This window comes from Borostomias antarcticus (assembly GCF_949987555.1).
Source record: "Borostomias antarcticus genome assembly, chromosome: 8".
Classification (NCBI taxonomy): Eukaryota; Metazoa; Chordata; class Actinopteri; order Stomiiformes; family Stomiidae; genus Borostomias; species Borostomias antarcticus.
Window position 1 is genome coordinate 634,088 of NC_140241.1, and position 20,354 is coordinate 654,441.

A 20,354-nucleotide genomic window follows, 5' to 3' on the forward strand; every position below is an offset into this window, starting at 1 on the left:
CCTCCGCTAGGGGGGGCTTGCTGGTTACCACCTCCGCTAGGGGGGGCCTGCTGGTTACCTCCTCCGCTAGGGGGGGCTTTGAGAGAAGATACCCCTGCTGGTTACCTCCTCCGGCAGGGGGGGCTTGCTGGTTACCTCCTCCGCTAGGGGGGGCCTGCTGGTTACCTCCTCCGCTAGGGGGGGCTTTGAGAGAAGATACCCCTGCTGGTTACCACCTCAGGCAGGGGGGGCTTGGTGAAGTGAAGCCACACACAGGTTTGTCCCTGGGGGTCAAGGGGAAGAGAGAGACGCGGTTCATGAGCAACCAGAGCTCAGAGCCCTCAGCTGCATCAGTCACAGCACTACGCTTTATTAACAGGATTTATGTTTTCTAGAAATGATTCATCTTTTCCTTGAGGAGAGGAGATAATTTGATTCAGTCAATTAAATTTAGGCACAACAAATATGCTGAGGGCCCATGATGGCAGGGATGCTGCTGATACGTGTTGTGGGGATTCCTGATTGGATGACTGGATAATTAGAGGGTTAGGATTCATTAGATGATTGGTGGGCAGGGAGATGCTGATCATTTCCTGTCCGCCTTCTGGTGATCAAATCATGATCTGATAATTAGGCGAGTGGGAGGGTCTTGAGGGCGTCTCGGAGGGATTTTAGTGCTCTGAGAATTACTTGAGGAGCACAACAAGAGTTACAGTTAGGAATGAACGTTTTGTGATCAATATCTTAATCACTATTGTGTGTGTGCGTGTGTGCGTGTGTGTGTGTGTGTATGTGTGCGTGTGTGCGTGTGTGTGTGTGTGTGTGCGTGCGTGCGTGTGTGTCTACCTTGCAGCACACCTGTCCCACCCACAACATGAGCAACATCTATGAATCGGCGGCCGACTCGCTGGGTCTGTTCACCAGCCCGTGCCTGACCAAGGTGGAGCTACGGGTGGCTTGCAAAGGTCTCTCTGAGCGCGACGCCCTGTCCCAGCCTGACCCCTGCGTGGTCATCAAGATGCAGTCCCACGGACAGTGGCTGGAGGTAGGCGGCCGGGACACTGACCCTTACAGGATGTTAGGCCGGGACACTGACCCTTACAGGATATTAGGCCGGGACACTGACCCTTACAGGATATTAGGCCGGGACACTGACCCTTACAGGATATTAGGCCTGGACACTGACCCTTACAGGATGTTAGGCCTGGACACTGACCCTTACAGGATATTAGGCCGGGACACTGACCCTTACAGGATATTAGGCCGGGACACTGACCCTTACAGGATATTAGGCCGGGACACTGACCCTTACAGGATGTTAGGCCTGGACACTGACCCTTACAGCATGTTAGGCCGGGTCACTGACCCTTACAGGATATTAGGCCTGGACACTGACCCTTACAGGATATTAGGCCTGGACACTGACCCTTACAGGATATTAGGCCTGGACACTGACCCTTACAGGATATTAGGCCTGGACACTGACCCTTACAGGATGTTAGGCCGGGACACTGACCCTTACAGCATGTTAGGCCGGGACACTGACCCTTACAGCATGTTTCTATTCACTCTGTATTTCTCACTCTCCCTGCCTGTTATTGGTGGATGCACAAAATGATCTATGGTTCTATGACAGTTCTCTGTATGACGGGTTCTATGACAGTTCTCTGTATGACGGGTTCTATGACAGTTCTCTGTATGACGGGTTCTATAACAGTTCTCTGTATGACAGGTTCTATGACAGTTCTATGTATGACATGTTCTATGACAAGTTATATGACAGTTCTCTGTATGACAGGTTCTATGACAGTTCTCTGTATGACAGGTTCTATGACAGTTCTCTTTATGACAGGTTCTATGACAGTTATCTGTGACAGGTTCTATCACAGTTCTATGTATGACAGGTTCTATGACAGTTCTCTGTATGACAGGTTCTATGACAGTTATCTGTGACAGGTTCTATGACAGTTCTCTGTACGACAGGTTCTATGACAGTCCTCTGTATGAAAGGTTCTATGACAGTTATTTGCATGACAGGTTCTGACAGTTCTCTGTATGAAAGGTTCTATGAGAGTTCTCTGTTTGACAGGTCAGGTTCTATGACAGTTCTCTTTATGACAGGTTCTATGACAGTTATCTGTGACAGGTTCTATGACAGTTCTCTGTACGACAGGTTCTATGACAGTCCTCTGTATGAAAGGTTCTATGACAGTTCTTTGCATGACAGGTTCTGACAGTTCTCTGTATGAAAGGTTCTATGAGAGTTCTCTGTTTGACAGGTCAGGTTCTATGACAGTTCTCTGACTGTTTCCTTGCGTTCTCTTCACCAGCTGTAAGGCTTGTCTGAAGCCTCGTAGCGCTAGTGTGAGTAGAAGAACATGGAATGGAACAGCAGAGTTGCGCTGTGCTGAACCTGTCACCCCCGCAGCAGAGAGGCGTTCAGTCTGGTGTTAATAGGGGTGCAGAGTGGGCCTTAATTGATAGAGAGGAGGGATGCCCATGAGGAGGGATGCCCATGAGGCTTCTGAATAATGGAATCACCATTTGAGCTTAGAAGCCCTGACCAGACATGCTGAGCCCTGGTGCTTCTGTTCCAACAGAATAACCATCATCAAAGCTGCTTCTCTGTACTTCTACAAGGCTGGTCTGGTTTATTTTACATTACATTCATTTAGCAGACGCTTTAACCTAAAGCGTCTTGCATTTAACGTAGATAGAGAGAAAGTATAGTGGCAGTGGCTAGTTGCAAAACTAGAATGGAGAAGTAAGACGCCTCCTTTCCTCCACTAGTCTGGGGGTCCACCTTGGGCAAGTGGTAGTACCCCCTAGCCCCCCTACCTGGGGTTACAGGCAAAAACCCTGATGACAGAACAACTAAAAGGAAGAGAGACCCGGCCCGGAGGAAGCCCGGGGCCCTCGTCTGGAGCCAGGCCCAGACGGAGGGCCCGCATGCGAGCGCCTGGTGGCCGGGCTTACCACGGAGCCCGGCCGGGCCCAGCCCGAATAAGCAACGTGGAAGCACCATCTCCTCCTCCATCGTCCTGTGGACCCACCACCCGCGGGAGGAATTGTCGGGGTCGGGTGCGCTGCCAACTAGGTGGCGGTGAATGCGGGGGACACCGACGGACCGGACCCGGGCGGCAAAGGCTGGCTCTGGGGACATGGAACGTGACCTCGCTGGGGGGGAAGGAGCCGGAGCTTGTGAGGGAGGTGGAGCGATACCAATTACACCTGGTGGGGCTAACCTCCACGCACAGCACCGGCGCCGGAACCAAACTCCTGGATAGGGGTTGGACCCTGTTCTTCTCCGGAGTTGCTCACGGTATGAGGCGTAAGGCAGGTGTGGCTATACTAGCTAGCCCCCAGCTGAGCGCCTCTGTGCTGGAGTTCACCCCAGTGGACGAGAGGGTCGCCTCCCTGCGCCTTAGGACTGTGGGGGGGGGACTCTGACTGTGGTTTGTGCTTATGCACCGAACAGCAGTTCAGAGTACTCAGCCTTCCTGCAGACCCTGAGTGGAGTCCTTTTGGGGGCTCCTGCAGGGGACTCCAGTGTCCTACTGGGGGACTTCAATGCACATGTAGGCAATGATGGAGAAACTTGGAGGGGCGTGATTGGGAGGCATGGCCACCACGATCTGAACCCGAGTGGTGTTTTGTTGTTGGACTTCTGTGCTAGTCACGGTTTGTCCATAACAAACACCATGTTCAAACACAAGGATGCCCACAAGTACACCTGGCATCAGAACACCTTAGGCCGAAGGTCGATGATCGATTTCGTTATCGTATCATCTGATCTGAGGCCATGCGTTTTGGACACTCGGGTAAAGAGAGGGGCAGAGCTGTCCACTGATCACCATCTGGTGGTGAGCTGGTTTCGATGGCGGGGGAAACTTCTGGACAGACCTGGAAAACCCAAGCGTGTAGTGAGGGTGAACTGGGAACATCTGGAGGAAGAGCCTGTCCGGAGAGATTTCAATTGCCACCTCCGGCGGAGCTTCTCAGGCATCCCTGTGGAGGTTGGGGACATCGAGCATGAGTGGTCGGTGTTCAAAGCCTCCATTGCTGAAGCTGCGGCTGGGAGCTGCGGCCTGAGGGCCATAGGTACCTCAAGGGGCGGTAACCCTCGGACACCGTGGTGGACAGCGGTGGTGAGGGAAGCCGTCCGACTGAAGAAGGAGGCCTTCCGGGTTATGTTAGCCCGGGAGACCCCAGAAACAGTTGCAGGGTATCGACTGGCCCGGAAGGCTGCGGCTTCGGCCGTGACCAAGGCAAAGCAGCGGGTGTGGGAGGAGTTCGGAGAAACCATGGAGAAGGACTTTCGGTCGGCACCAAAGTGTTTCTGGAAGACCATCAGACACCTCAGGAAGGGAAAGCGGGGGACCATCCAAGCTGTATACAGCAAGGAGGGGACACTGCTGACCTCAACTGAGGAGGTTGTTGAGCGTTGGAAGGAGCACTTTGGGGAACTCCTGAACCCGACTAATCCACCCTCTACGATCGAGGCAGAGCCGGAAGATGATGGGGGGTCGTCAATGTCCTTGGAGGAGGTCACTGAGGTAGTCAAACAACTCCACAGTGGCAGGATGAGATCCGTCCAGAAATGCTGAAGGCGCTGGGTGTAGAGGGGCTGTCTTGGTTGACACGCCTCTGTAACATTGCGTGGAAGTCTGGGTCAGTGCCGAAGGAGTGGCAGACTGGGGTGGTGGTCCCAATATTCAAAAAAGGGGACCAGAGGGTGTGTGCGAATTATAGAGGCATCACATTACTCAGCCTCTCAGGGAAAGTTTACTCCAAGGTGCTGGAAAGGAGGGTCCGGCCGATAGTCGAACCTCAGATCGAAGAGGAACAATGCGGATTTCGTCCTGGTCGTGGAACTACCGACCAGCTCTTCACTCTCGCAAGGATCTTGGAGGGGGCGTGGGAGTTTGCCCAACCTGTCTACATGTGTTTTGTGGACTTGGAGAAGGCTTACGACCGGGTCCCCCGAGAGGTCTTGTGGAGGGTTATGCGGGAGTATGGGGTGAGGGGGTCCCTACTTAGGGCCATCCAATCCCTGTACACCCAGAGCAAGAGCTGTGTCCGGGTCCTCGGCAGTAAGTCGTCTTCCTTTCCGGTGGGTGTTGGCCTCCGCCAGGGCTGCGCTTTGTCACCAATCCTGTTTGTGATTTTCATGGACAGGATATCGAGGCGTAGCCGGGGGGAGGTGGGTTTGCAGTTCGGTGAGCTGGGGATCACGTCACTGCTTTTTGCAGATGATGTGGTCCTGATGGCATCAGCTGCCTGCGACCTCCAGCACTCTCTGGATAGGTTCGCAACTGAGTGTGAAGCGGCTGGGATGAGAATAAGCACTTCTAAATCTGAGGCCATGGTTCTCAGCAGGAAACCGGTGGCCTGTCCGCTCCGAGTAGGAAATGAGTCCTTACCCCAAGTGAAGGAGTTCAAGTATCTGGGGGTCTTGTTCACGAGTGAGGGAACCATGGAGAGGGAGTTTGGCCGGAGAATCGGAGCAGCTGGTGCGGTTCTGCAGTCGCTTTACCGCACTGTTGTGACGAAAAGAGAGCTGAGCCAAAAGGCAAAGCTCTCGATCTACCGGTCTATCTTCGTCCCCACCCTCACCTATGGTCATGAAGGATGGGTCATGACCGAAAGAACGAGATCACGGATACAAGCGGCCGAAATGAGTTTTCTCCGGAGGGTGGCTGGGGTCTCCCTGAGAGATCAGGTGAGAAGTTCAGTCATCCGGGAGAGACTCGGAGTAGAGCCGCTGCTCCTTTGCGTCGAAAGGAGCCAGTTGAGGTGGTTCGGGCATCTAGTGAGGATGCCTCCTGGGCGCCTCCCTAGGGAGGTGTTCCAGGCGTGTCCGGCTGGGAGGAGGCCGCGGGGTAGACCCAGGACTAGGTGGCGGGACTACATCTCCGCACTGGCCTGTGAGCGGCTAAAGATTCCCCAGGCAGAGCTGGTTGATGCTGCTAGGGAAAGGGATGTCTGGGGCCCCCTGCTGGAGCTGCTGCCTCCGCGACCCGACCCTGGATAAGCGGATGAAGATGATGATGATGATGATGAGAGAGAAAGTATACTACTTCTCACCAGAACTGTGTGAGAGAACATGGGGGGTTTTGAAGACCAGGCGGTTTAAGACCAGGCGAGCTTCAGCTTTCTGGACAAGCTCCAGAGGATTAATGGTAAATGGTAAATAGACTGCACTTATATAGCGCTTTTATCCAAAGCACTTTACAATGAAGGCCTCTCATTCACCCATTCACACACACATTCACACACCAATGGTGGCATCTGCCATGCAAGGTGCTAGTCTGCTCATTGGAAGAAATTTGGGGTTCAGTGTCTTGCCCAAGGACACTTTGACATGTCGTCAGGAGGAGCCGGGATTCGAACCGCTGACCCTATGATCATCGGACATTGGACTTTATTTACATGTATCCAGGGGACCCATTGAGACCAAGGTCTTTATTTATCCAGGGGACCCATTGAGACCAAGGTCTTTACTTATCCAGGGGACCCATTGAGACCAAGGTCTCTTTTTGATGGTGCCCTGGTTACACAGCATTAGAAACGACAACATATACAAAAGTCAACAACATATACAAACAAACAACAACATACACAGAAGGCAACATTATTTAAAACACACACAAGACTCGACTTTATAGTCCAGTAGCTTATTTTTGAAAGTATCCAAGGTGACTAAGGCATCCATTTGGACAGATTCGTGGAACGTTTCCGCCGGTTGACACCGAGATGTTGAACAAAGTGTCACAACTTAAGTAGTTCTTCAAGACTATTTTTAACTCTGTATCTGTGGACACACTAGCTATTGTTAATTGTTCCCTCAGTACAGGCGTTTTTCCATCAGCACTTAAAACTGCCCTGGTAAAAACCCATTCTAAACTGCCCTGGTAAAAACCCATTCTAAACTGCCCTGGTAAAAACCCATTCTAAACTGCCCTGGTAAAAACCCATTCTAAACTGCCCTGGTAAAAACCCATTCTAAAGAAAAACAACTTAGACTCCTCAGTCCTCTGTAATTCTAGACCTCCAACCTCCCCTTTTTATATAAAATTCTAGAAAAAGCTGTATTCAAACAGCTAAATTATTTCCTAGCTGCAAATTGTATCCTGGATATTTTTCAGTCAAGTTTTCGCCCTCATCATAGCACAGAGAGGTTGTCAACGACCTCAGAATCAATGCTGACTCGAAAAAGCTGTCTGCCCTTGTCCTTCTGGACTTGGGTGCAGCGTTTGACACGTTAGATCATAATAACCATGTTAGAAGACTTGAGAACTGGGTCAGCCTCTCCGGTCCAGTCCTTGACTGGGTCAGCCTCTCCGGGCCGGTCCTTGACTGGGTCATCCTCTCTGGTCCAGTCCTTGACTGGGTCAGCCTCTCCGGGCCGGTCCTTGACTGGGTCAGCCTCTCCGGTCCAGTCCTTGACTGGGTCAGCCTCTCCGGGCCGGTCCTTGACTGGGTCATCCTCTCCGGGCCGGTCCTTGACTGGGTCAGCCTCTCCGGTCCAGTCCTTGACTAGTTCAGCCTCTCCGGTCCAGTCCTTGACTGGGTCATCCTCTCTGGTCCAGTCCTTGACTGGGTCGGCCTCTCTGGTCCAGTCCTTGACTGGGTCAGCCTCTCCGGACCTGTCTTTGACTGGGTCAGCCTCTCCGGTCCAGTCCTTGACTAGTTCAGGACTTATTTCACTGGCCGAGAGTTTTTCGTCACCCTTGGTGACCACAGCTCAAAAACACTGGGATGACATGTGGCGTCCCACAAGGATACATTCTAGGGCCTTTACTTTTCAGTCTTTACATATTACCTCTGCGCGATGTCATAAACATTTTTTTTAAAGGAACAACATTAGCTACCATAGCTATGCTGATGACACCCAGCTCTACATTTCTGTGACACCCCTTGACTACAGCTCAATTGACCGTTTGATAGAATATATAGCTGACATAAATGTGTGGATGTCACAGAACTTCCTCCAGTTAAACCAGGACAAAACTGAAATATTAATAATTGGTGAAAAAGGTGAAAGAGAGAGACTATCGCACTTAAAAACACTGATACTGAATACCAAATGTCGGGCCAGAAACGTAGGTGTCGTGCTGGACTCTGCACTTAGCTTTGAGGCCCATATAAAGAATATGACAACGACCTCATTTTAAACATTGCCAAGTTGAAACCTTTCCTCTCCCAGACTGATACTGACAGACTAATGCATGCTTTTATTACTAGCAGGTTGGATTATTTTAACGCTCTCCTGTCTGGCTACCAAAAAAATAGCGATTATTCAAATCCACCTGATTCAAAATGCAGCAGCATGTTTTCTTACACAGACCCGAAGATGGATTCACATCACGCCACCTTTAAAATCACTGCACTGGTTACCTGTCAGTTTCAGAATCAATCTTAAGATTAATTTATTTGTCTATAAATCCATACATAATCATACACCTATATACATTTTAAAATTACACCCAGTAGGTCCCTCGGGTCCTCTGGCACTGAGCTTGTAATGGTTCCTAGAGCCGGGACTAAGAGGCCTGGGGGGGCAGCCTTCAGCTCGCATGTCTTATGACATTGACAAATGACATTGTAACTGACATTATGCACAACTGTATACTTGAGCTTTATTTAATTGCACTGCCTACATGGTCATCCGTGATCGGATGGGATAAGTGGATGAGGATGATACTTGTCAAATCGCCAGTTTGGGAACCTTTAAATGTCTAATGTGATAGAAACGGGTCTCAGTAGGGGTGCTACTCTAGTCCCAGTTGTGGTTCGAGCTGTTCAGTGGGACCCTGGTCCTGGATTCTCTCTAGTCCCAGTTGTGGTTCGAGCTGTTCAGTGGGATCCAGGTCCTGGACTCTCTCTAGTCCCCAAACCTGGAGAATCAGTCATGCTGAACAGCTGCTTACCTCCGCTGGAGCCTAAAGACCAACCCCAGGGTATCAGCCCTGCAGGAAACCCCAGGGTATCAGCCCTGCAGGAAACACATTCCCTGGCAGACCTACCCTCTCCAATCCAAACTGAATGTGTGTGTGTGCCATCCGACTCTTCTAATGCCTACAGATGGATTGTGTTTAGAAAAAACGTAAGTTAGCTTTCTCTCAAAACTAAAAATGGACTGAAGGCTCCATCGATCTTACTCACTATTATTCGTTAGGATTAAAATTGTGTGTGTGTGTGTGTGTGTGTGTGTGTGTGTGTGTGTGTGTGTGTGTGCGTGCGTGCATGCATGTGGGTGATAAATTCCCCTAAATTCTAAATTATTGTACTCTACAGATTGGCTGTCAGCCATTGAAAGGGCAAGCAACATCTATTATCTCCAGTAATGACCCACCCCCCACACACACACACACACACACACACACACACACACACACACACACCATGGCCTACCCGTTGCCCCTTGCTCATCTCTAAATATGGCTTCATATTCACCATTTTGAACCTCTGGTCAGGATGTGACCTTTCTAATATAATGACAGGAGATCTCTCCTGCTCTGTGTGCCCGGCTGTGTTCCCAATCGCATTCTTTTTATTATCAGCACCATCTACTGCTGCCCCTATGAAGTTTGTACTTTTCATGCAGTATGCATACAATTGGGACATACTCCTTTGTCATATAGTTACATTGCGCCTTGAAATTGAAATTTGACATCCGTTGCAGTCTATAAAATGACAGTCATCCACAGATGTCGCAACTTTTACATATGACGTCATTTCCACCACGCACAGGATTGTGGGTCAGGATTGTGGGTCCTCTCCTCCACTTTCCCCTCCTCTTCTCTTCCCCTCCTCTTCTCTTCCCCTTGGTCTCCTCTCCTCCTCTCTCCTCTCCTCTCAGTTCCCCAATGATGAATATATCATTTACATGATTGAGTCGGTGTTAAGTTAGTTGTCATTTTTAACTCTGACATTTGCCAGTGGGAGAGTAACGCCCACACAGTGACACTCCTTTGACATCTGAAAAATGAAATCAATATTCCCTTAATTCAGAGCAAATGTCACTGACCTGACAGCTCAAGAGCCATATTCACGTCATAAATAAAATGTGTTGGATTGTGGATGAATGAAATGTTGAGTGAAAACAGTCAACTGTAAAGCATATTCAGTTTGAATAAAAACAGTTTATTTCCAAAATGCCTTTGGAAGGGAGCTGCTGTTTCACATGATGGATCGGCTAACTGGATGAATGAAGGCCGTTCATCACGTTCATGTTGTAGCTGCTCAGCAGCGTGTGGGTGTTAAGCCTCAGAGTGCTCCTGGCTTGTGTTTCAGTTCCCTCCCCCTCGCCTGTCTGAGCTCAACGCCTCTGAGGGCTCGGAAGCTGCTTCCCACTATTATCTCAAAACCAGACAAAATGGAGAGACTCCAACTGACACACACACTTTACACGCACACATTCACAGTCACACACACGCACGCACATACATGCACACACTACACAGTGCATAGTTACTGCACTGTCAACCTCAGTAAACATTTACCATGATGATGGTTGGGAATGAAGGCTTTCAAAAGTGTGTGATCACCACTAGAGCACCGAGAACTGTACTGTATTCCTGTATGTGTGATTCATAATCCACATGAAAAATGCATTCATTCATCTCGTCTCATGAGTTAATGTGCAATGAAGACGCACCAAACTTGCAATTTTCTAACATTTTCATTGGGCACCAAAATTGGCGGAGGAGAGGAATATTCCGTCTGTAATAGACAAGCGATTAGCCCTGGCACGAACATAATTAGAAATAATAAGAAACTACATATTTAGACCAGTATGGTCCTTTAACACAATACCCGTCGATATGTGTCCAGATTTCTTCTTCTTGGTAAAACCTTGGTTAGGTGTGACCCAGTCTGCAGACTCAGAATTACAATATTTAACTTGTTGCCCTTAATTGTCCAAAATCCCATACATGTGTATGAGCGATAGCATTAGCCCATCAGACCCATCCCTCACCCCACCCCACCCCAGACCCATCCCTCACCCCACCCAGTGGCGCCCTGGTGACGGAGCTCTGGAGGGAATGGAGGGGGGGGTTCAGGGGCGAACGAGGGAACCTGACTCTAATCAGCAAATGGTTAGAGGCCGTCAAGGCCGAGAGAAGAGAGGCCGTCAAGACCGAGCGAAGAGAGGCCGTCAAGACCGAGAGAAGAGAGGCCGTCAAGACCAAGAGAAGAGAGGCCGTCAAGACCGAGAGAAGAGAGGCCGTCAAGGCCGAGCGAAGAGAGGCCGTCAAGACCGAGAGAAGCATGGCTGCTGAGAAACCAGAGAAGATGAGATGGCTGGAGAAGGGAATGAGAGATAGGAGGAGGAGGAGGAGAGAGGAAGAGAGAGAGGAAGAGAGAGAGAGAGAGAGAGAGAGAGAGAGAGAGAGAGAGAGAGAGAGAGAGAGAGAGAGAGAGAGAGGAGCTTTGATTACATCTTTTCTGCCTTGGGGGTGAGAGGTCCATTGAAAATTCTGAAACCTCTGATCTTCTGTAGGCCGACCCCTCCTCCTCCCTCCCTCCTCCCCCCCCCCCCCATGGTACTGTAGGATTCCTCCAGGGATGGTCTCTCTTGTGATATGAGCCCATGGCGTGCAGGGATGGTCTCTCTTGTGATATGAGCCCATGCCGTGCAGGGATGGTCTCTCTTGTGATGAGCCCATGGCGTGCAGGGATGGTCTCTCTTGTGATATGAGCCCATGGCGTGCAGGGATGGTCTCTCTTGTGATGAGCCCAAGGCGTGCAGGGATGGTCTCTCTTGTGATATGAGCCCATGGCGTGCAGGGATGGTCTCTCTTGTGATATGAGCCCATGGCGTGCAGGGATGGTGTCTCTTGTGATGAGCCCAAGGCGTGCAGGGATGGTCTCTCTTGTGATATGAGCCCATGGCGTGCAGGGATGGTCTCTCTTGTGATATGAGCCCATGGCGTGCAGGGATGGTCTCTCTTGTGATATGAGCCCATGGCGTGCAGGGATGGTCTCTCTTGTGATATGAGCCCATGGCGTGAGGCAGTTATCTTGCTAGTATATTTTGGGTGGGAAGGCAACATGCAGCCTAATCTCAGGTGTGGACACAAGTGGTGGAATAACTAATCCCTTTAGCCAGTCTTTCTTTTTATCATTCTCTCTTTTCTCTCCGTTTAGTACAGACCTGACACGTCTCCTTCTCCAGCTCTCTCTTCTGCTTGTATCCCTCTCTTTCTCGAGGTTCTGTTTCCACATCTGCAATCATGTTTTTAATCTTGATGATTATGAAAGACTGAGTTATGCAGGATAAAGGAGTAGGCCTATTAGCCTCAGGAGAGTTTCAGGGACTGGCCTGGGAGAGAAGGCAATGTAACTTGTTTAAAGGTTGAAAAAGTGTATCTAGTATGTCCTGTATTGTATTGTTATTCATATGTGTTTTGTTTTGTTTTGTTTGGGGTGGGGGGCGACTCAGGGGTGTAGAGGAGGAGCCATTGCGCAGGCAGTCCAGGACTGCTTCCTGGGGTCACAGGTCAGATCAGGCCTTTCACACTAAAGGGGGCTTAAAATATAATGCTAAGGATAGAGTACAGTTAATAGGTTTACAAATAAATAAATAAATAACAGTGCATACAGAGCATGGTGCTTTAAAGCTTAATGAAATCACTTTTTTATCGTTCAATATTCACCTTTACTTGCTATTAGTTTATGAATTGGCAAGACCCCAAAAATCATTTTCGTGACATGAGACTCCTGTGAATTTATTATTTTAGTATTTCAGTGTACTGGCTAGAACACTAGCGGGAAATCTTGTGGTGGAAAGGAAGTAACGTGTTTTGTGTGTCACAATATCAGGAAGACAACAAACACTTCGCCTCACGAAACTAAATCTACATAAAAGAGAGAAGAGCGGTATTTACCTGCATTGAAGCCATTTTCCTGCATTGAAGCCATTTTCCTGCATTGAAGCCATCCTTCCAGAAAGTCCATTGAAGTAACTAGAATCTTCCAACCCAGTCTGCTCCACGCCTTATCATCGTTTTTTTCCCATCATTACAGTGGGTGAGCGGGAGATTGTGGGAAGTGTGGTTCTTAAAACGCAATCACGACCAGAGAGGGCGCCAAAGTGCCGAGTTATCTCATGTAGCTTTCAGGTAAAGAGCATCTGAATCCAATCACACTTGAACGGCCAGCGTCCGTCTGACATGAGGACTTCCAGGCAACCTAAACGCATAAATCCATGTTGACTGTTGGGTCCACGCACACAGACTCCTTATCTGGCATTCAAAAAACAGACAGACTGTGTGGCCATTCAATTAACAGCATTTCTTGCCAAGCACCATCTTGTTCACCATCTGCTCTTGTGTACTGAAGTTAATTGTTTTCCTTGTGCCTGCTCGGTGTGATAGTTCAGCTTTCTCCTGCCAGCAGACGCTCTCATCTGAGCAGCCATGGCTGTTATTGAGTTGATTTCAGCAGATGAAAACACCTACTTAACACTAAGTAGTTGAAAAAAAATCAGATTGGTTTATTTGTTTGAAGCCAGTGTGCAGAAGAGGGGGGTTACAGGACATTAGTGGGGGGGGGGGGTATGTAGATTTAACACCTAATTGATTACCAAATACCCCCTCCCCCCATCTCTCTCTCTCTCTCTCTCTCTCTCTCTCTCTCTCTCTCTCTCTCTCCAGGTTGACAGGACTGAGGTGATCCGCAGCTGTACAAACCCCACATTCTCCAAGATCTTCACTCTGGACTTCTACTTCGAGGAGGTGCAGAGGCTGCGCTACGAGCTCTATGACATCAGCAGCAGCCACAGCGGCCTGAAGGAGGCCGACTTCCTGGGAGCTACGGAGTGCACGTTGGGCCAGGTGGGTTCTGGGAGATATGCACCTGATTCATTCTGTCCCAGGTAACAGTTTAATGCCAGGGAAGGGTCGTTTGGTTTGCTGTGCATGTGCATAGGAGGGCTAACGTCCCTCTCAAACTACAGTGCAGGAGGGCTAACGTCCCTCTCAAACCACAGTGCAGGAGGGCTAACGTCCCTCTCAAACTACAGTGCAGTGTGAGTGATCTCAGGTAGCAGACATGTTGTGCTGGAAGGTTCCCTGAGTGATCTCAGGTAGCAGACATGTCGTGCTGGAAGGTTCCCTGAGTGATCTCAGGTAGCAGACATGTTGTGCTGGAAGGTTCCCTGAGTGATCTCAGGTACCAGACATGATGTGCTGGAAGGTTCCCTGAGTGATCTCAGGTAGCAGACATGTTGTGCTGGAAGGTTCCCTGAGTGATCTCAGGTACCAGACATGTTGTGCTGGAAGGTTCCCTGAGTGATCTCAGGTAGCAGACATGTCGTGAGCCTGCATTGTTGTATAGGAAACGTTATGAAGTCGAAGTTGGTTAGAAGTCAGTTTGTCTCCCCGAGACTCACGATTATTCTCTCTCGCTCAAACTACGTTTGATATACTTGGTCATTGGAGAGAAGGTAATCAATCAGGCTCGGTTCAAACCTGTAACCAGACTCTGAACTCCTGGTGGGTGAAGGAGAGAATGATGGGGAATTAATTGTCTAGTTCTCCAAAACTAAAGAAAACACAAATTTGATAGTTCCATGGTGTTCACACAATTCCCCTGTACAAATATAGAAAAGAGCAGCAGGTTTTCACGGCCCTGGAACCCATGGGAGCTGAACATGGATGAGATGTTTACTTCCTCTCAGGCGTTATTCAGCAGGAGCACTGATACATCCCCCCCAGACGCCAGAGAAACCACACTGCAGGTTCTCACCACAAACCTCACTCCTTTAGGAAAACAATACCCTAACAATTTAAACATTCAATTTCTAGTAGGTTTGTAAAAACAAGCAATAAAATAAACTAAAGCAATGCTAAAACAAGTGTCGTAGCAAAAGTAGCAGAAATAGAATATAAAATGTAAAAGTACAGGTCAGGACATTAGATAGGAAACAGAATACATGTGGTGAAAATAGCAGGATAGTGAAGTTATTTCAGTGGAAGGTGGGGGTGGGGGAGTGAGGGGGGGTCTCATTATTGTTATAGTTTAATATGCCCCACAGCATTGAACTTCGTCTTCTTCTGAAGTTTTCTTACATTGATTTATGCCCAAACTTTTCCTCAAAGCCATGTGAAGTAGGAACATTACCTTCTATAGACGCCCCCTCAGGAGCAGAGTCCCACATCCTGGTTCTGATCTCTGTGTGACGGGAAACTGGCTTCCTGCTCGTCTCAGCCGATGTCGCCCGTTGCGTTATCTTGTTCTTCTTTCTCTCACTGGGGTTTCCGGAGAGGTCTGGGGGAGGGAGGGGGCTGGTGGAGGGAGGGGGTCTGGGGGAGGGAGGGAGGGGGTCTGGGGGCTGGTGGAGGGGTCTGGGGGAGGGAGGGGGCTGGTGGAGGGGTCTGGGGGGGAGGGAGGGAGGGGGTCTGGGGGAGGGAGGGAGGGGGTCTGGGGGCTGGTGGAGGGGTCTGGGGGAGGGAGGGGGTCTGGGGGCTGGTGGAGGGGTCTGGGGGTGGGAGGGAGGGGGTCTGGGGGGGGGAGGGAGGGAGGGAGGGGGTCTGGGGGCTGGTGGAGGGGTCTGGGGGAGGGAGGGAGGGGGTCTGGGGGGGGAGGGAGGGGGTCTGGGGGGGGGAGGGAGGGGGGTTGGGGATCCTCAGGCTCAGGTGTCTCATTCCTTATCTCTCTCCAAACAGATTGTGTCCCAGAGAAAACTGTGTAAAGCTCTGTTCAAGCAGAGTAACACCGGAGGGAAGTCCACAATCCTGGTAAGGGGTTCTGTCTGTCTGTCTGTCTGTCTGTCTGTCTGTCTGTCTGTCTCTGTCTGTCTCTGTCTCTGTCTCTGTCTCTGTCTCTGTCTCTGTCTCTGTCTCTGTCTGCCTGCCTGTCTGTCTGTCTGTCTGTCTGTCTGCCTGCCTGTCTGTCTGTCCTGTCTGTCTGTCTGTCTGTCTGTCTGTCTGTCTGTCTCTGTCTGTCTGTCTGTCTGTCTGTCTGTCCTGTCTGTCTGTCTCTGTCGTCTGTCTGTCTGTCTGTCTGTCTGTCTGTCTGTCTCTGTCTGTCTGTCTGTCTGTCTGTCTGTCTGTCTGTCTGTCTGTCTCTGTCTGTCTCTGCCATGCCTGTCTGTCTGTCTGCCTGCCTGTCTGTCTGTCTGTCTGTCTGTCTGTCTGTCTGTCTCTCTCTCCGTCTCTGTCTGTCTATCTGTCTCTGTCTGTCTCTGCCTGTGTCTCTGTCTTTGTCTGTACCTGTATTTCGGTCTCTCTCTCTCCCCCCCCTTTCTCTCTCTTTCTCTGTCTCCATCTGTTTGAGTCTGTCTGTCCCCCCCTCTCCTCTCTTTACTCTCCCTCTCTCTCTCTCTTTACTCTCCCTCTCTCTCTCTTTCTCCTCTTCCCTCACATTCCACCTTCCTCTTTCCTGACAGTCTTCTGTCACCTCTCTCTCTCTCTCTCTCTCTCTCTCTCTCTCTCTCTCTCTCTCTCACTCCAAGGTTAGAAGAGTGTTTCTCTACCTGCCTGCACGTTCATAGTGTCGTGACTCTGGCATCACATGGTCAGTAGCTCCCTGCGCTGGTGGAGGGGGTGCAGGCGGGATGGGAGAATCCACGCGCTGGTGGAGGGGGTGCAGGCGGGATGGGAGAATCCACGCGCTGGTGGAGGGGGTGCAGGCGGGATGGGAGAATCCACGCGCTGGTGGAGGGGGTGCAGGCGGGATGGGAGAATCCACGCGCTGGTGGAGGGGGTGCAGGCGGGATGGGAGAATCCACGCGCTGGTGGAGGGGGTGCAGGCGGGATGGGAGAACATTATGCTCTATGTGCAAAGCCACGCCCATCATACTTTCATTGTGTTTTCATTGATGTTAGAACTCAAATGTGCTGTAATAGTCTGGCCTGTGGACGGGCTCGTTGCTGCGCTCGCTCGTTGCAGAGTGGTCGTTGCAGAGTGGTCGTAGCAGAGTGGTCGTTGCAGAGTGGTCGTAGCAGAGTGGTCGTAGCAGCGTGGTCGTTGCAGAGTGGTCGTAGCAGAGTGGTCGTAGCAGAGTGGTCGTAGCAGAGTGGTCGTACCAGAGTGGTCGTTGCAGAGTGGTCAGTGTGGTCGTTGCAGAGTGGTCGTTGCAGAGTGGTCGTTGCAGAGTTGTCGTAGCAGCGTGGTGGTAGCAGAGTGGTCGTAGCAGCGTGGTCGTAGCAGAGTGGTCGTAGCAGTGTGGTCGTAGCAGCGTGGTCGTAGCAGAGTGGTCGTAGCAGAGTGGTCGTAGCAGAGTGGTCGTACCAGAGTGGTCGTAGCAGAGTGGTCGTTGCAGAGTGGTCGTTGCAGCGTGGTCGTACCAGAGTGGTCGTACCAGAGTGGTCGTTGCAGAGTGGTCGTACCAGAGTGGTCGTTGCAGAGTGGTCGTACCAGAGTGGTCGTAGCAGCGTGGTCGTAGCAGCGTGGTCATTACAGAGTGGTCGTTGCAGCGTGGTCGTTGGTCGTAGCAGAGTGGTCGTTGCAGAGTGGTCGTTGCAGAGTCGTCGTAGCAGAGTGGTCGTTGCAGCGTGGTCGTAGCAGAGTGGTCGTTGCAGCGTGGTCGTACCAGAGTGGTCGTACCAGAGTGGTCGTTGCAGAGTGGTCGTACCAGAGTGGTCGTTACAGCGAGGTCGTAGCAGAGTGGTCGTACCAGAGTGGTCGTACCAGAGTGGTCGTACCAGAGTGGTCGTTGCAGAGTGGTTGTACCAGAGTGGTCGTACCAGAGTGGTCGTTACAGCGAGGTCGTACCAGAGTGGTCGTAGCAGAGTGGTCGTAGCAGAGTGGTCGTAGCAGCCTGGTCGTAGCAGAGTGGTCGTAGCAGCGTGGTCGTACCAGAGTGGTCGTACCAGAGTGGTCGTAGCAGAGTGGTCGTACCAGAGTGGTCGTAGCAGAGTGGTCGTTGCAGAGTGGTCGTACCAGAGTGGTCGTACCAGAGTGGTCGTACCAGAGTGGTCGTAGCAGAGTGGTCGTACCAGAGTGGTCGTAGCAGAGTAGTCGTACCAGAGTGGTCGTAGCAGAGTGGTCGTAGCAGCGTGGTGGTAGCAGAGTGGTCGTAGCAGCGTGGTCGTAGCAGAGTGGTCGTAGCAGCGTGGTCGTAGCAGCGTGGTCGTAGCAGAGTGGTCGTAGCAGAGTGGTCGTAGCAGCGTGGTCGTAGCAGAGTGGTCGTAGCAGAGTGGTCGTAGCAGCGTGGTCGTTGCAGAATGGTCGTACCAGAGTGGTCGTAGCAGAGTGGTCGTACCAGAGTGGTCGTAGCAGAGTGGTCGTACCAGAGTGGTCGTAGCAGAGTGGTCGTTGCAGAGTGGTCGTTGCAGCGTGGTCGTACCAGAGTGGTCGTACCAGAGTGGTCGTTGCAGAGTGGTCGTACCAGAGTGGTCGTTGCAGAGTGGTCGTACCAGAGTGGTCGTAGCAGCGTGGTCGTAGCAGCGTGGTCATTACAGAGTGGTCGTTGCAGCGTGGTCGTTGGTCGTAGCAGAGTGGTCGTTGCAGAGTGGTCGTTGCAGAGTGGTCGTAGCAGAGTGGTCGTTGCAGCGTGGTCGTACCAGAGTGGTCGTACCAGAGTGGTCGTTGCAGAGTGGTCGTAGCAGAGTGGTCGTTGCAGCGTGGTCGTAGCAGAGTGGTCGTTGCAGCGTGGTCGTACCAGAGTGGTCGTACCAGAGTGGTCGTTGCAGAGTGGTCGTACCAGAGTGGTCGTTACAGCGAGGTCGTAGCAGAGTGGTCGTACCAGAGTGGTCGTACCAGAGTGGTCGTTGCAGAGTGGTCGTACCAGAGTGGTCGTACCAGAGTGGTCGTTACAGCGAGGTCGTACCAGAGTGGTCGTAGCAGAGTGGTCGTAGCAGAGTGGTCGTAGCAGCGTGGTCGTAGCAGAGTGGTCGTAGCAGCGTGGTCGTACCAGAGTGGTCGTACCAGAGTGGTCGTAGCAGAGTGGTCGTACCAGAGTGGTCGTAGCAGAGTGGTCGTTGCAGAGTGGTCGTACCAGAGTGGTCGTACCAGAGTGGTCGTACCAGAGTGGTCGTACCAGAGTGGTCGTAGCAGAGTGGTCGTACCAGAGTGGTCGTAGCAGAGTGGTCGTACCAGAGTGGTCGTAGCAGAGTGGTCGTAGCAGCGTGGTCGTAGCAGAGTGGTCGTAGCAGAGTGGTCGTAGCAGAGTGGTCGTAGCAGAGTGGTCGTAGCAGAGTGGTCGTAGCAGAGTGGTCGTAGCAGAGTGGTCGTTGCAGCGTGGTCGTTGCAGCGTGGTCGTACCAGAGTGGTCGTACCAGAGTGGTCGTACCAGAGTGGTCGTAGCAGAGTGGTCGCTTGAAGCTTGACCCCATATAGCCGCTTGCAGCTTTAATTTTGTAGTTATTTTTTGCTAACTATAATAACCTTGTCTCTTTCTCAGCCCAGAGCTCTACGGTTATTATGTGCTTGTTTGGTGCTTCTCACCCCAGAGCACAAGGCTTCCTGGATTATTTGTTTGTTTTTTGTGCCCCTCCGGTGGCGTCTCAAGATAATAGATTTACTTCAGCGTGTCGTCAACCCTTATTTGGGGATACATACATCAACAACAACAACAACAACATTCTGATTGCCTGCTGAGAACTGATTACCTCAATCACAACGCCCCAAACGCTGGGTCTCTGCTCAACGCTCATACGTTAACTGTACTGCAGTCTTACACCCAAACACTATATTGTAACAATATATATAACAATATTAGCCCTGCAGGTATATATCTATGCAATGCTTGTGTGTGTGTGTGTGTGTGTGCGCGCGTGTGCGTACATGCGTGTGTGTGTGTGTGTGTGTGCGCGTGTGCGTACATGCGTGTGTGTGTGTGTGTGTGTGTGTGTGGTTTTGAGTGTGCCTATTCGTGATAAACTTGATGGCAAATTGCTTCCTTACTTATGCATAGAAATAGAAGCCATTCATTTGAAAAGCAAAGTCTTGTGTAGTTGTGTGTGCATGTGTGTGTGTGTGTGTGTGTGTGTGTGTGCATGTGTGTGTGGTTGTGTGTGTGTGTGTGTGTGTGTGTGTGGTTGTGTGTGTGTGTGTGTGTGTGCTGTATGTGCTCATCTCCAGAGCGTGACGTGTGTGTGTGTGTGTGTGTGTGTGTGTGCTGTATGTGCTCATCTCCAGAGCGTGACGTGTGTGTGTGTGTGTGCTGTATGTGCTCATCTCCAGAGCGTGACATGTGTGTGTGTGTGTGTGTGTGTGTTGTTCCAGATCACGGCTGAGGAGCTGACGGGGAACGATGACTATGTGGAACTGTCCTTCAGCGCCAGGAAACTGGATGACAAGGTGAGTTCATAGAACCACATAGAACCACATAGACCAAACCATGTGCACGTGTTCTGGTCGTGTACAGGGCCACAGCAGGTCGTGTTCTGGTCGTGTTCTGGTCGTGTTCGGGGCTCGGT

The 20,354-nt window shown here is 51.0% G+C and overlaps 1 protein-coding gene across 1 annotated transcript in view; it reads left to right on the forward strand.

Annotated features, from left to right (window-relative positions):
- Positions 1–853: 853 nt before the first annotated feature.
- cpne4a (copine IVa) overlaps positions 854–20,354 on the forward strand; it is a gene marked incomplete at both ends in the record, with an annotated part of 104,082 nt that continues 84,581 nt past the window's right edge. The window contains 4 exons of the mRNA XM_084441972.1: positions 854–1,024; positions 13,644–13,823; positions 15,657–15,728; positions 20,161–20,235. Of these exons, the coding sequence (XP_084298098.1) occupies positions 854–1,024; positions 13,644–13,823; positions 15,657–15,728; positions 20,161–20,235 (498 nt within the window). The remainder of the gene's footprint in view (positions 1,025–13,643; positions 13,824–15,656; positions 15,729–20,160; positions 20,236–20,354) is intronic.